Genomic DNA, 17,110 nt, shown 5'->3' on the forward strand with positions numbered 1-17,110 from the left:
TGCTACTCCTTTCATTCACTTCTACCTCTTCGTCTTTGATGTTTGATTGTAGCAGGGAAACAAAATATGCAATTGGACTTGTACAAAAAGCAGTGAGGAATTATTAGAAGACTTCACATGGTGAGGGCAGGAATTGTCATCTTTCTTATTCACAGCCCTATTCTAAGTGCTTGGCACACAGTCAGTGCTTAATAAGTAATTACTAAAACGGTGAGTTCATGGCAATTACAATTGTTTTTGCCAGTGTTTTGTTGCATATTGCTGTACAGTTTATGTAAGAATTTATATCACTTTCAAGTTTTTAAAAACTATCTTAAATATCTGCATCCACCCGACAGAGTACAATGTGAAGAGTGATTGACAGTTTACCACTTTTCAGTTTCTATTAATGACCCAGAAAAACCATAAGCCAGGTTGGGGTTTGGCTCTGCAGTCCTAGAGAGAAATAAGGTGAGCATTTGCTCTCAGCCCTCCCAGAATGTCATCGAGTGACTTCATTACTTCGAGTTTTTGTGTTTTCTGGTAAGACCATGCATGAGAAGAGAGGAAGAACATTCTACATTTAGTAACATTTATTTATGCATTCAGTATCAAGTACATAAGTGCAAATATCCAGAGTCCGTAATTGAATCCATTAGGAACTACAGAGAAAGTAATACAAATTGTAATAAAGTTAACATGCTGGTACTTTTTAGTAACCATACATGTAAATCAGCCCACCAATCCCATACAACAAAAGTACTGCATGTTTGTTTTGGATTTATTCATTTATTTAATTATTTTAAGTTATACAAAACTGATTACCATAAGTGCGGTCGACTGCTTTTATTTTTACGTTGTGTGTGTTGGAAAAATGCTAAAACATCAGTCTACAATTCTATATATTGTTATTAAAGATTAATCCAACCAGCAACCCAAGGACATATAAGCGATTTCCACTATTGCATCAGAGCACTCCGCAGGAAAGGCCTAGCCACGGGGAACGTTAGAAGCTACAGAAGCATTGCAGAGAAGAGAAGAACACCGAAGAGGGAAAGATAACTTGGGCTCTCACCATCATGCACTTTTTTTAGCAACACAAAATTAAAAACCACATCTAATACACTTTTCTCTATACTTTAGTGGTTGACACAAGTGACTCAAATATCCTAAGAGTACAAGGAACAGCCTAAAAACAGCTGTTTTAAGGTTTGTCTCTAAGATTATGGTACTGGAGGGAGAGGGGGAAAACAATCAATTTGCAGTAACGAGTAAGAAGAGAGCTGTTACCACTCCAGACATTCCTGTTTGTGTCCAGTCCCCGGTGGGAAATCAGTTTACTCAGCGTGCCTCTTAGCGCCTGGGATTTTAGCCTGAATCCTAAAAAGACAGTATCAAAAGGTAGTAAATCACAAGTGTTATTAATGAAATCATTTTATGTGTTGTTGCTTTAATTAGCTAAGTGACCAAAGACCTTAATATTCCAGAAGATAATACAGTCTTTAGGTAAGTACATCTGTAAATACTCTTCTATAAAGCAATAAGAAGGAAGTAAAAACTGGATAATGAAAATAACAGCAACAAAAAAGAGAATTGGAAGAAAGCCACATTTTTTAGATCTTTTTAGGTGGATGAACATATTGACTTATTTCAGGATTACAGAAGCTGTGATATAGTTAGGGCGATTATTTATCCCCCATCTGGGACACTTCAGAAAGAGAGAGAAAGTGCTATTACTGACTATGCCAGGAAGAGGAGCATAAGTAGGGATGGTTATATAACTAGGGATGTAATCTGTTCCTATGTTGGACATAGGAAAAGGAACCTATGTTCACCCTCGGAGTAGTCTAACTACCCACAAGTGGAATTTAAAAACCTGAGTCCTAGTCCCAGCTATTCTATTAATTAGCTGTGTGGCATCCGGCAAGCTAAGGGACTTTTCTGGTCCTAAATACTCATTAAAATGTGGGCATAGACTAGATATCTCCAGCGTCCTGAAATTCTGTGATGCTCACAATGTAGCAGCATGATTTTAGGACAGGTTTACACTGGAAGTGTTCTGTTAATTTGAAGATTTATGAGCTCATTGTGCAGATTTTCATTGAGACCTCCCTCTGTGCCATGAGGTACCCTTCCATGTACTGGAATTCAGTGGTCAACAAAAGGGAGGAGATGCTTGCTCTCATGGAGTTTTCATTCCTGTAGGAATTGAGGAGACAGAAATAAACTAGAAGACAAGAGAAGTTCAGATGGTGATAACTGCTATAAAGAAAAACAAGGTGGTATGGCAGGCAGTGAGGGGCACAGTGGTAAGGTGTGCAGCACCTCCTTTAAATCCACTCATCTGAGAAACTGATCCTCAGAGGACAGGAAAGGACCATCAGGCAAAGATCTGGATGTGAAGTGTTTCAGGCAGAGGGAGTAATGAGTGCAGAGGCATCACAGAGTGGACAAGCTGGTGGCAAGGAGACGAGAAGCCCATTTGCTTGGGGTATGGATAGGGGAGGTCTGAAAGGCAGGCAGGGACCAGATGGTGGGTGTTGGAGTTTGTGGGATGTGGTAAGGAGATTAGATTCTACTCTGTGTGATGGGAAACCATTGATGAATTTAGGCAGGGGAGTGATGTGATCTGATTAATATAAGAAGATCATGATGGTGACTGTGTGAAAAAAAATCGGGAAATGAGAGTAGAAGCAATGAACAGAGGGAGAGAAACCCACAGCAGTCCAAGTACCAGAAGGCAATGCCTGGATTGTATGGTAGACATGGAAATGAAGAGAGGGGAACAGTCTCAGGGTTAGTTTAGAGATGAGGCTGCAGGACCCACTTGATCTGTTGATAAACTGAATGCACAGGCTAGGATTAGAGGAAGAGTAATCAAGGAAGATTCTTTGGTTTTTAGCCTGAGGAACCAGGTGAAAATGCCATTTGCCAAGATTGTGATGACTGAAGGAAATACAAGTTCTGGGGTGAGATTGCAAGATGTGTGGCTAAGTGAATCTGAAAGGTCTATGAGACACTTTAGAGAAACCTTACATAAATAAGTGGATAGACCTGGTGCTTAGTTGAAGAGGTCTGGGCTGGAGACACAAGTTTGCAGCCCTAGACATGAGATAACCTTTAGGGTCACAGGACCAGAAGGGAAGTGGACAAGAGGAAGAGGAGCCAGCAAAGGACATGTGCAATGGTGACCATATAACTTCTATTTGAATACTTGAATGAATGTCAGGGTACTCACTCCTTCATGGGGCAGATGGTTCTATTATTGAGCAACTCTAATCATTACTCTTTTCCCTCATATTTCATTCAAATCTCAGAACTTCTAAAATTTCCATTCACTGCTCTTGAGAGAAAAAGAGAAATCCTACTCCTTTTGCAACGTTAGACCTCCAAGTATTTGAGAATGGCTATGCTGTCCTTTTAAAGTCATCTCTTTTCCAGGATAATCATCCCCAGCAAAGTTTGCTCTTCACTGCCCATCACTATCAGATTTCTAATACCACAGTACCCTGGTCATCTTTGTGGCATTACTCCAATGTATTAATGCATCTGTTAAAATGTCCAACCCTGAAATTGAACACAGATATGCAATGGCTAATATGGAATATAATATGACTGTTGCCTATGTTGATTTAGACTTTGTATTCCTACTAATAACAACTCAAATTGCATTGATTTTTTAAAGATGCTTCAGCACATCATTGACTCACATTTGGCTGTGACCAATCAAGCAATTAAAACCCCCGAGGTATTTTTTACATACACACTTATTGTTACCCTCTCTCATCTATCCCTCCCCGCATTCTATATCTGTAAAGTTGACTTTTTAGAAACCTAAATGTAGGACTTCACTTCCCTTATTAATTTCATTTTATTGATTTCAATTCAGCATTCTCGCTTACTCAAGATCCCTTGATTCATTTTGAATCTTGAGCTTGCCATCTTCTGAATTTGCTTTTGCTTCAAACTGTACATCATCTGGAACTTTGACAAAGATATTTGATTTGTCTTCACATAGTCATGAGAAATAATGGAGTTGAAAGTGATGGGATCGAAGGCAGAGCCCTGTGTCACATACCTTGCCCTAGACACATATTGGATGGATTAATGAACATCTTTAGGGTCTATTATTTCAATCTTCTAGAATTCTACCACCTGTGCTATCATCTGGATCATACATCTCCATTTTTTTTCCACAAGGACACCAAGAAGACTTGTTGACTACCCCCACTAAAATCAGAATACTCACTGGCTAGGGAAGTCCATCTCATCTCAGGGTTTAGTGAACATACAGTGATCTATTCTGAGTCTCTACAGTTTTACTAATTCATTCTGGATTTTTGCTTGAAATTAGGCCTTCAATTTACCAAATATAACGTCTAGAATCTTTCTTTCTTCTCATTTGAAGATCGTGACAGCTCCTTTCCAATTTGAGTTTTCAAGATATCCTTTATTCCATGAGATTTATCAAAGGTCACCAAGAGAGCTTCTATGTAAAATTACAAGCTACTTTATCATTCTAAAACATAACTCACCTAGACATAGGGAATTGTATTCACTTAAAACAGATTTCTTATTATGGTCTCACTTACTCGAAGCTTTAATTTCCTCTACAGTGTTTATTTTGCCTTTTGAAATTTGAGGCTTTTTTCCTCATTTTCAAAACTCTAAGAAGTGTTATTATGCATTATTAACCCCCATTTTAAGCTGGAAAACTGAGACAAACAAAGGTGAAATGACCTAGACAGGGTCACTCAGTATGGAGGAGAGACTGGCCCTGGTGTCTACTGGCCCAGTCTGGGACTATCCTCTACCTCCAAACCCCATGAACTGATCTCTAAGCAGTAATCGGATGATGATGATGATGACAATGATATATAATATTGAGGGTTTCCTACATCCAAGTAAGAATACTTTACAGACATTACCTCATTTAATCACCAAGAACCCTGTGAGGTATTAACATTTCCAATTTACGGATAAGGAAATAGGCTCATAGAGTCAAATAACATTTATGATGAGCTCATACAGCTAAAAATGCCAGAAATGGACTCAGTCTATCTGATTCTAACAATCATATTCTTAACTGTACCACTAAAATGGTGTAAGTTCTTTTGCTGGAATTATTTATTCTAAGGTGGAATTACAATTTCAGAGGTTGAAGAGGCCTTAGAGTTAAGATCCCACCAAGAAATTTCCTTCAAAATGTAGTGCCAGGCAAAACAGGTTATTTTGAAGAATTGTTGTTTCCTCCTCTCTGATAGATAGTAAGAACCATGTAACTTGCCTAGTTTCTCTTTTTGTCCTAGCTACCAGGAAATTAAGAGCCAACTCTGCCTGAAGCTCAATTACAGAAGCCGTATTAGTCATAGGTAACATTTCCTTTCCATTCCTTTTCACAGCATTGATTTCCAATTGTAACTTAACAAGTACATTGTATATACTTTACATTCTCTGCCATCTCTCTTTTCCCTCCATTTTAACCAGGCCATGCCCTTGTCACTTTTGTTTGAATTATGATAACCTCCTAGCTGATGGCCACATCTCTAGTCTCTCCCCTCTCCAATTCTTTTCTCACTAGACTGCCACAGTGATCTTTAAAAAACATAAATCTGATGACATCAATCCCCTGCTTAAAAACATCAAGGGGTGGCCATTTCCTGCTGGGCTGGAGTCAAAACTCCACAGAGCATTCACCACTTGGCCTCAGCCTCTCTTCCTACATTCTTTCCAGTTGATCTTTCGACTCATTTAAGCTCTAGACATACTGGTTGACTGTTGCCTATTGAACATGACTTACATTTTCATGCTTCTCTGTCTTTGCTTTATTACCTCTTCCTCTTGCAATGTCTTTCCCCTTATCATCCACATGATGACTGTTTACCCATCCTTCAAGGCCCAGGTCAAATGCCACCTTATCTTAATGGCTTTCCGCTATCCTGTCCAGGAAGGAACAATTGTTTTCTCATCTCTCTGACTTTAGTATTTCATATAGCTCTACTGTACTTATTATATTTTATTATACTTATTTCTGTATAATTTTGTCTGCACCACTGGGCTAAGAGCTCTTTTAGGGCTGAGATCATTTCATTTATCTTTATACCCTCTGTACCTATCACATGAAGTGTCCAGAGCATAACAGGTACTCCTCTTTTTGGACTCAACAAAGAAACCAAATGAAAAAGTAATAGGTGTGATTTGTGATACTCAAACTAAGTATTGGACAACTTAGGTCTAGAACTTCTATCTTCCAGTTTCCAAACTCCTATGCTGGTGTTCTTTGCTATAGTTTATGAACACAGTTCTAGCTGCCAAAAAGTCACCTGGAGAGTTCATTAAAATATAAATTCCAGGTTACCAATCCTAGAAATTCTAATTCTATAGGTCTGTATGGAGTCTTAGAATTTGTATTTTTAAACAGGTTCCTCAGGTTCGGGTACCACCAAGTCTCATACTGTGCTATGATACCATTTCTTAATACAAAATAAAATGATTATTTTATGTTTAATGTGTTGATTTTCATTAGGTATTGGTTACACCTGCGTCCAAGCTGATACTTTCAGGCATTTTGAAATGTGTTGTAGATCTCTCAAAGATCCAAATTCAACATAGAACCCTATGAGTTCCTAATGACTTTAAGAGGACAAATGTAAATAATACACAGTAAAAAACAAAAGTTTATAAACTTCAGAGAGAACTGAAGCATGTCACGTATAATCGAATAGCAAGAGAACTTTAATGTGATTGGCCTTTCTTATTTTGTTATTACGTATCTTTAACTACCTAAAATGCCTCTCTCTAAATCTCCTCACCTAGGTCCAGCCACATTATTATCAGATAATTAAATAGAGTTTTTGTGAAAAAGTCTAGTCCTTTGGTGAAATATATTTATAGTTAAAGATTAGGCTAGCTTTTAAATAAAACAAAATATTGAATAAATGCAATATAAGAGCTATCACTTTAGATGACTATATACCTAAAAATAGTAATGTAAGAATTAGGGAAAACTCCTAAGTTTAATGACCATGTTAGCTGTGGATATGTAAAACTGAAATCTCTATCTCCTAATATATAAAGGAGCCATAAAGTAAGGCTGAAGACTCAGGTTTAAAAAGCAGTGGTATTAAACACATACACACAGTTGTTGAGTTAAAATGGTGTGATGTATTTAGTTGGCAAACATTTTATGTATTTTAAAGTTCTAAAAATAATTCAAAGTTTTAAAAGTAATTTTAATGATTTTAAAAAAATTAGTGCTATTCATTGTTTAAAAGATTAAAAATGTTAACTTGTTTTTATTTGAATTAAACTGTTAATTTTACTTTTTTGAATCAAGTTTCCTTCTTTCCTCCAATGCATCTTGTTCTTGTACATGGGCCAGTCCTTAGAGCTTAATATCATTCATTCATTAAAACTTATTATGCAACCTGAAATAAACCACTGGGTTTAATTTAATTGAGAGTTAAAAAACTTATGCTTATTTTCTAAAATAATATAATTGAGAAGAGAATGAATATATGACTCCAGTAAGTGAATGATCATAAATCAATCTATCATTTTACTATCTTCTCATTACCCCTATCCTAATCCACTCAAATGCTGGTATAAGAGAGTCTCTCCTTTTATGCATTGCACTATGTGACTTACTTTGCCACAACAGCATTTATGTGAGTCCTCACAAGTCCCAGATATTGGTCAATCTGTGCCTACATAAAGAAAAAAAAATGAGCACATCCAAAGATGATGAGGTCAAAATTTAATGTAATTATTTGACATCACATAGAACTTACCTGGTGCTTAACATACACTACAGGTAGAGTAAACATTGAAACCACGGCTGGGATGAAAAACAAATATAGTATTAAAATTCTGAGTTATCAATAAGAATACGCTTATAGACACATTTTTATATGGTTATATGATATTATAGCATTATTTGGAATATCCAGCATTTTATTTTATTTTTTATTCCCTATTTTGAGAAGCAATATCCAGTATTCTAGATAAAAGATGACAGGGCAGTTCATAGGGAAAATAAAATGATGCTGAGCCCTGTACAGGTATTTTGTAATTATTCCTAGAATTAAGATAAACTCTCCCCTCCCAAGATGAAAATGAATCTATCCATAGCTGCCACTGTAAACAGATCCAAATATATATATTGATCCAAATATATATATTACAAGCCAGAAAGAAGCCAGTTATGTTTGAAGAAAAAAAAACCCTTTAGACTTAGGAATTCATTATTAGTGTATAATATATATTATACTCTTTAATTGAACTATGATGGTAAGAGAAGTGCTCTGCACTCAGGGATCTCTGGCATTTGTTCCTAGGAATCTCTTTAAACAAACAAAAAGCTTACAGCCTAGGAAGCAGCATTTTCACAGAGGGTGTGAAGGAAGACGTATACACTCTCATCTGCTCTTACCCATGAGCAGCAGGGTCAGGCCATTGAAGAGAGCGCCAACGTAGGTCAGGAGCCACATCAGGACTGCAAACTGAAGAACAAAAGCATTATTAGAGCTCCTAAAACCCTCCCTAACAAGTTAGAGTCTCATATCATTGACTTTTATCTAGACTCGAATTCGAGTCAGAATACATCATGATTTCGATAGTCAATGAAAGGCTTTGAAAGCTCATCACAGAATCAATGAAAGAGGATCCAGTCCTTAGTTCTCTTGGAACTGTTTGGATCAGTTTGTTACAAGGTTTGAGGGACTCAAGGAAATAATAATCTAGGCCAGGGGTCAGCAAGCTGTGGCCCTTGACCGGTTTTTGCATAGGCCCATGAGTTAATAAAGGTTTTTACATTTTTAAATGTTCAAATAAAATCAAAACAAGAGTAATATTTTCCAATATATGAAAAGATATTGAATCAAATTTTCAGTGTTCAGAAGTCTTATGGGCACACAGTCAAGCCTTTCCTTTTTGTACTGTCTTTTTCTGCTTTTGTGCTACAATGGCAAAGTTGAAAAGGTGCCACAGATGGTGTGGCTTGCAAAGCCTAAAATATCTACCATCTGTCTCTTTATGGACAAGGTTTGCTGACCCCTGTTCTGGCCCACAATTTTTATATTACAAATACAATCATGGCCTTAAAAGCACGAACGTAAGTAATTATAATTGCCCTGGTGTCTCTCTTCAGTCGTTATATGGCAAGTCATTATTCCAGTAAAGCATTTTGAGGGCCAAGACCACATTTTTCACTTTTCCTTTTGCCCTTCTTTGAACAGTTACCAGACAGCTCCCGGTACAAGCCCCTGCCAGGGTGTGTATAAAGTGCTGTGAGAGCACAGAAACTTCACAACTACCTTGTCTGGGCTTCCCCAGCTCTGCTTATGGCCGTGCCGAATCGCGATTGACTAACTTTGATTCTACATGTAAGTCACCAGGAGGCCAAAGCAACTTGTTCAAAGGAACCAGCAAATTCAGTGAGAGCCCCAGGTGTCCCTGATCCTCATCAAGAGGGGGCTGGGCATACCTCTAGCCTCAGAGCTGTAACTATGTAAGCACACTTGGAGGGCTTACTATTAATATTAGTAGAATCTAGAGTTTCCTTCAATGCAAAAGTATATATGGTTTTCCATTCCCTATCCAGATTTTTTATCTTAATATTAATTTTGGGAAATTGTTGGAGGAACTAAAAATGGTTTAAGGAGAGAATCTGGTGTGTTGTAAAGACTACAGAGCTAGAAGCTATGTGACCTGGGTTTGATTCCTGCTCTGCCAGTGACTCACTGGGCAACCCTGGACAAATGTCTGAGCCACATTTTCATCATTGGTACAATGAAGGGATTAGACTGCTTCATGGTGCCATACAACTGGAGGTCTTTTGACTCTAGAATGTAATTAGCACTTGCTTTTTATTCTTCTTGATGTAGCAGTTTATAATATTACACCTTTAGGGAAAATAACAGTCAAGACTGTAAAGTGAACAGCTTAAGCACTATACTTTTAAGGAATCCACCAGGTCCTGGACAAGGAAGAGCCTCCTCAGTTCCTTAAGTGTGCTGTTCACGTAGAACTGCAGGCAGTCCGTGTACTTCTGAATCTGCTCCTGAGAAAGGGTGATCTCAAGCTCCAAGTAGGCCCTGTCAACAAACCATCCCCACAGAAAATTCCGTCAGAGGGAATCACGAGACAGGCTGCCAAACCCCAGTAACAGCTAAGCGTTCCTACTCTCACTCTGAGGGTGAGAGCGGGAGTCATCTCTGGGGGGTTATGCCAGCCAGTGAGGGCCACAGGGCACCGTACACACCTGCTTCCAGTGCACTGGGAACAGAGAAAGCATGGTTCTCAGTGGAGCATTGTGGCTGTTTCTGGCTACCTAAGACACAGCATGGGTGCGCTGAAAATTCAGAGAAACAAGCTGGGACCAGAGAAAAAAAATCAGTGCCAAATCAGCTCATTTGCTGAATTCTCCATACATCACTTCATGGAGATAAATTATCTTTTTTTTAAATAGTTGAGATAGCCCCAGATCCTAGCTGCCAACTGTTCCTCATCAGAACTCTAAGAATTCATGTTTAAATTCTGGAATTTACTTCCAGGTTTATAGAAAGAGCACTGAAAACTCAAGTGACCTAGGCCATATTAAAATACTTATGGGTTCTACTGAGTGGTATTTTTAGTAATGACATTTTTCATTAGTTCAAATGGTTAAATTTAACTCTTGGATGGGAAAAACATGTTATATATATATATATTTTATATATATATATAATGTATATATATATTATATATATATATATAAATACATAAAAATCATCCCAGCTTAAGCCTCCTCTGCTTGGCCAAGCTCCTCCACAGAGGTCCATCCTTCCTCTCTCCTTTCCTGCCTCCCCTCTGCTTTAAGACTGCACCTGTTATCTACCTAAAGGATATTTCTAGAGTGCTTTAAGTGCTTACTTAACTCTGTGAATTGAGATAAAAAGAGTAAAGCAGTATTTGGCTTGAGTTTTCAGGAGTGTTATGGACTGAATGTGTCCTCCCCAAATTCATGTTGAAATCTTAACCCCCTATGTGATAGTGTTAGGAGGTGGGGCCTTGTGGGGGTGATTAGATCATGAGTGCACAGCCCTCACAAATGGGATTAGTGCCCTTAGGAAAGAGGCCCAAGGGAGCTTGTTCACTCCGTCCCACAGTAGAAGTGAGGATACAGTGAGGAGCTAGCAATCTGCAACCCAGACGAGAGCCCTCAACAGAAACCCACCCTGCTGGCACCTTGATCTTGGATTTCCCAGCCTCCAGAACAAGCCACTCTGTCTATGGTATTTTGTTATAGCAGCTGGCAGTGCTAACACCTCCCTCTGCCAGATGTCATATATCCTGTTAGTAGATTGCCCTTTTATTTTTGTATTTCCTCTTCTTCAATGTGCATTCAAATCAGGTTTCCCCAGTATAAAAATGTAGAGAAGGATATACGAGAAGATTGTTCATGAACCCTGCACCCGCACCAGAAGGTTGGCCCTTTGGTGTTAAACTTCTAGAGAAAGCATGGAAATAAAGACCCAAATACCCTAGTCCTGGTTTTGTGCTATTTACTGGCCACCTGGCCTTGAGCATGTCACATCACTTCTCAGAACCTCAGTGTTCCCACCTGTAAATAGGGACAAAAATGCCTGCTGTGCCTTTCTCATATTGCTGAGAGGATTAAGTAACTGTTGGATTATGATTACTGTTAGTAGTAAATACATATGAAAACTCAACAAAGCAATAAGTATTGGAATAAGAATAATCGAGTTTGTTTCAGAAATTCACCAGAAATGTTAGATATTCAAAGACAGGGTGTTAGGGGAGACTCTAAGAGGTCTGCTGGGTCTCAGAGAAACATGACTCAAGTGCATCTGTGAGCTGAAATACAGGTGAGGGGAAAACCTCCTGGTCAGGGGGTGAGGGCTCCTCAGCTGAGGCACTCACTTGAAAGGGTGGCCCTCGTCGGTTTTCTGCACAGCTTGTAAAACAGACTTGTAGATGCGGAAACTGATGGTGGCTGAGAGTGCGGCCAGGGCCAGGTAGGCCACAACGCTCACCACGCTGAACTGGGTCAGGGAGAAGAGCAGCAGCAGGAAACTCCCAAACACGATGCCCGTCTGCTTGATGTCCCGCCAATACAGCAGGTCAATAGCTGCAGAAGGAGACACCAAACACACCCAGCTGAGCTCCCGCAGTGCCGCCACATGAACTGCTGTGGCTCACTCCACCAAGCTGTGGTTGCTGTGGGTTCTCACCTGGCATTTGGATTCCTAAACACAAGTGAGCAGACAGATGGCTATGCCAAGGGCACTTACTGTCATTCCACTTTGGTTTGGAAGAATCTTTTCCACCCTTGAGGATAATTCACAAATTCACATATAAGAAAAGACTATTGAATCTCCATTGACCATATCACGATGGGTGTAGCTCTGTGGGCTACATCATCCATACAGTGGCCTGAATTATGTGACTTTGAAACAAACTTGAAAATGTAGAGGACTCTGTGAAGTACCACTTCACTCCACTGCACTCCAGCCTGGGTGACAGGGTGAGACTCTGTCTCAAAAAAAAAAAAAAAAAAAAAAGAGAGACCCTGGAGCTGACATGTGGATTAAACTATTTTGTTCAACATGGTTTGCTTGCTTACATTCTGTGATTTAAAAATCTGAAATGGAACCTTTAAAATCTACATTGCATCCATCATTCAGTTATTACCCTCCTTCAACTTAGAAACAAAAAATTACACACAAAAGGGTAGTCATAGTGCTTCAAATGTCATGCAAAATGGAAATACTTTAAATATTCCAGTCCCGGGATATTAAAAAAAAAGCATAAAACCCTTACTGAAGGATCTGTGCAAATTTATCCTTCAACTGGGTATGTGACAAATGGTTTTTATAGAATGTTATGCCAATCAATTTTAAGGAAGAGAAATAAGATGCAAAATTCCCATCTCACAACCAAATGTAAGTGGTAGTGGTTTGTACTGCTAGCTTCACCTGCAGTGTACCTGAAGACACCTGGTTTACAGAATTAGACTCCAGTCATTTGCTCATAGGAAGACAGAAGTGATCAGGTTGAAGAGAGCAGGGAGCTACTCCCATCTTACATGGGTGTGTAATTAGCATGAAAGAACAATATTGAAAAAGTCACATGCCCTCATGACAATGCAAGGCAATAGAGGTGACATAAGGAATTTTTGCAGAGTAAAGTACTAACCCTCTCTTTGGCTACAGACTTTCCTCAGGCTGGCTGGAGAGTAAATCAGGTCTAAAAGGGTTTCCTTCATAACAGGCTGAGGATACTCCCAGCAATCTGAAGCCGGAGAGAGAATTCACTCCCCACAAACTCCCCACCCACCACCACTACCTGGTCCATCACGGACATTAACTCAGAAAGACTCCAGTAGGCAGACCTTTGTTGGGCAAAATTTGTTCCCTTTCCTCTATGACATTTCTGCTATGTAGGAAATAGAGAAGAGGCTCACAAGCATGTTTTGGGAGTGAAACAGATCTTTTTTTTCTCTTTTGAGTAGGACTGGTCCTACCAATAGGTTTCCAGAGGCAAAAATAAAAAATAAAAAAAGGAATGTGCTCTAAAGCCTCTCTCTTCTCCCTATCCCGACCCCAGTCACACTGTCTGACTATTAGAAATTCATTTCTGGGCTGGGCATGGTGGCCCATGCCTGTAATCCCAGCACTTTGGGAGGCCGAGGCAGCTGGATCACCTGAGGTCAGGAGTTCGAGACCAGCCCGGCCAACATGCTGAAACCCTGTCTCTACTAAAAATAACAAAATTAGCTGGGCATGGTGGTGGGCACCTGTAATCCCAGTGACTCGGGAGGCTGAGGCAGGAGAATTGCTTGAACCCAGGAGGTGGAGGTTGCAGTGAGCCAAGATCGCACCATTGCACTCAGCCTGGGCAACAAGAGCGAAACTCCGTCTCAAAAAAAAAAAAAAAAAAAAAAAAAGAAAGAGAGAAAGAAAAGAAATTCATTCGTTTGGCCTATTTTTTTTTTTTTTAACAAAAAAAGATGTTACCATCTTTTTTTTAATGCAAAGATGCTAGAATAGAATAATGCATTAAAGATTTGCTTGTACTTAACAACAAAACATGAATGAGTTCACCAAATGATTCTTCTTTTAGAAGAGTTTGTTTAGAATGAAGCACCAAAAGCTATAATCCTTTTCGGGTGGAGAAGAGGGATCTTTTGGAAGACATGACCTGCAATAAACTCCTGGAACTCTGAGAGTAGAGGGCAGACTGGGAGAAAAGGGGCTCTCCACAGAAGTCCAGCAGCTCCTGTGTTGAATGGATCGGAGACAATAAATTGGGGCAAGCCTAGGCTAAAGGTCTAAAGCCAAGGCAGCAGGGCTAAAGGTCTTTGAGGGTGCAGGGCCTCCAGGTATTTACTCTCTTTGTGCAAGGGAGGGGCAAATGGGAATTAAAAGGAAACTAAAGCATCACCACTAATTGAAGTGTTACCTCTTACACATCTGTTTTCATTTATTGAGCAGGAACTAAATGCCAGGCTTTGTGCTGGGTGGTGGGGATATAAAAATAAGTGAATTATACAAAACAAACACACACTCACACAAAGGGATAAGAAATAAATGGTAATCTGCTTTATGACACCTGTACACATTTGGAAACAAATACATTATAAGACATTATGATTTGTGCTGAAGGGGGCACTCCTTAGTGTGAAGGAAGATGCTTACCCACTTGTGAGATGTGAAGGGGCTCAGAAGAGCCTGAAAGGAGTTTTCAGACAGAGAGAAGATAGAATTTGCTATTTTCAAGTGAATCCCCTCTGAATGAATTGCTTTATACCTGGTAGAAATGGCATGCCCTCTAGGGAAGCCTCCTAAATCTCCAACCACGAGGCCACCTGCTCAAGAAGTCTGTGAATGTCAGGCACTTCATGGACTTTCCTTGAAGAAACTGTGGGCAGAAAGCATTAGCTAAGTAACATGAGTTTGGTGTAGAGTCGTCTCTTAGCAGGTCTTTCAATTACTTGCTAACATTGCAGGAGGTTTCTAATAAGGAGGTTAACAAAAAGACTGTTATCTTAAAACAATAGGCTGTTGGTTCTGGATACTTTGTAACAATATTATCTATTTACATTGATTCTGAAATGTTCAAAGCACTCTCATATGTTATCTCACTGAAACCTCAGAATAAACTCCATTGTATAGGTATGTAACAGGTGAGGAAACTAAACTTTTAGAAACTTGTAAAACCACCTTTGCAAAATTATGACTGAGACAGTGAACGAGATCTAATTTGACTAACTCCATCTTGCTTCTAACCTCCAAGCTGTCCTTGTTCATTCCTGGGCATAGGCTCGACTAACTTTTGGAGAAATTTAGTTTATAGTTTAAACAAAGATGGTAACTGCCCTTTCCCAAAGCACACCTCCTTCTTGCCTGGGGACTAGATTGCCTTTGTAGGACTAACATTAGTCACAAGATGAGAAATTATGGTTTAGGAGTCATGCAGCTGGAGGCCACAAGATTCTGACCCTCCCTAAACTGCTCCTAAGATCAGTGCTTGAGATACTTTGCAGACCCTGCACTTGATGGATAAGCTGGCCCCATTCAGATCAATAAACAGGTTTATCTGATCTTGTGGCCCCCACCCAGGAACTGACTGAGCACAGGAAGACAGCTTTGACTCCCTATGATTTCATCTCTGACCAATCAGCACTCCTGGTTCACTGGCTTCCCCCCACCCACAAAGTTATCCTTAAAAACCTGCTCCCTGAATGCTCAGAGAGACTGATTTGAGTAATAATAAAACTTGGTTCTCCCACACAGCCGGCTCTGTGTGAAGTACTCTTTCTCCATTGCAATTCCCCTGTCTTGATGAATTAGCTCTGTCTAGGCAGTGGGCAAGGTGAACCCCTTGGGCAGTTACAAATTTGGGGGCTCATCCATGATCGCCCTTGTGGCTACCTGCCTGTGGTTCAATGGCCCCCCTCCAGTGATGGATCCAGAAGCCAGCCCAAGTGGCCTCCTAGTTCTCTTGGACTGGGGGCTGACTCTGGTATTCTTTCTACTGGCGTGGCACTGCTGACCCAATGTACATGAATTTAATTGCAATGGAGAAATAGTCCTGGGGAGATGTCCCTTAACTGTTGCCTTATCACAGGGTGACTGTAGCCCCATGGTGGAGTGTCTGTCTGTAGCCCCATTGCAGGGTGTCCAGATTGGTGACTATCCTAGGTGCTGCCAATGCCTCCTTTCTTCTCCTGACTGGTAATGTAGCCCTATGGGGGGTGTCTGTAGCCCCATTGTGGAGTGTCTGTTTCTAGCTCCACCATGGGGTGTCTGTGTCTGTAGCCTCATTGCAGGGTGTCTGTTTTGCTCTTTGGGGGTTCTCAGTTGGTTCTTTCTAACTAGTATGAAGAGTCCTGGTTTGGGAGACGTCTCCTCAATCATGAAGATTTCGAGGAGGTTTCTCAGACAGAGAATAGGAGGATAGTTTGGAAGGGATACTCTTGGAGTTCTTGGTTAGGGATCTAATTTGGAAGGCCTTCTGTCCATCTCCTCTTTGTCTGTGCTTGTATATGTGGAAGGGATCTCAGAGACGGTTGCTGATGGAAATCCAGCAGGCCTAACTCAGAGAACCATCCTTATCTGGTCACATTCCATGAGCCCTAAAGAAGGCTCAACAGGCCTCTTGGGGTGACTATCTGCTTTTTGCCTTGCCCAGAGACCCCATTGTGAATTACCATTTGGAGGTCATCTGTCCCCACCTGGAGTGGATTAAAGACAACAGGGACCAAAGGGAAAAAGTTTGAGCTTTTCCAGGCTGATACTGGGTGCTGAATGAGGTGACTAATGTCTGTTTTGTTATGTGTATTTTGCTGGGATGGAAAATGTTAATTCAGTTCCCCTTGCAGCCCATTGGGCAGCATCTTGAAAATTAAGAATCTTGCCTGTGGTTCCACAAAACAGTAAAGGGTGATTTTCTCTTGTAAAGTGGCTGGAACCCCACTGCTATAGCACAAGTGAGCAGGGTCATCAGAAGCCACTCCATTCTTCTGGAAGCTGCAGAGAAAAGGGACCCAGAAACCTGGTATGCCAGCAAAAAGGGTAAGAAATTCTTACCAGCCAAGTTTCTGGTCTCTCTCTCTCTCTCTCTCTTT

At 40.1% G+C, this 17,110-nt stretch overlaps 1 protein-coding gene across 2 annotated transcripts in view; it reads right to left on the minus strand.

The window, feature by feature from the left end:
• Positions 1 to 554: 554 nt before the first annotated feature.
• RTN1 (reticulon 1) overlaps positions 555 to 17,110 on the minus strand; it is a 280,203-nt gene continuing 263,647 nt past the window's right edge. For both annotated transcript variants that reach the window (XM_054447579.2, XM_054447580.2), the window contains 6 exons: positions 11,902 to 12,109; positions 9,935 to 10,073; positions 8,411 to 8,480; positions 7,770 to 7,816; positions 7,627 to 7,685; positions 555 to 1,359 (listed from right to left, as the gene is read on the minus strand). In XM_054447579.2, the coding sequence (XP_054303554.2) occupies positions 1,317 to 1,359; positions 7,627 to 7,685; positions 7,770 to 7,816; positions 8,411 to 8,480; positions 9,935 to 10,073; positions 11,902 to 12,109 (566 nt within the window). In that variant the 3' untranslated portion in view covers positions 555 to 1,316. The remainder of the gene's footprint in view (positions 1,360 to 7,626; positions 7,686 to 7,769; positions 7,817 to 8,410; positions 8,481 to 9,934; positions 10,074 to 11,901; positions 12,110 to 17,110) is intronic.

Source organism: Pongo pygmaeus, chromosome 15 (assembly GCF_028885625.2).
Source record: "Pongo pygmaeus isolate AG05252 chromosome 15, NHGRI_mPonPyg2-v2.0_pri, whole genome shotgun sequence".
NCBI classification, from domain to species: domain Eukaryota; kingdom Metazoa; phylum Chordata; class Mammalia; order Primates; family Hominidae; genus Pongo; species Pongo pygmaeus.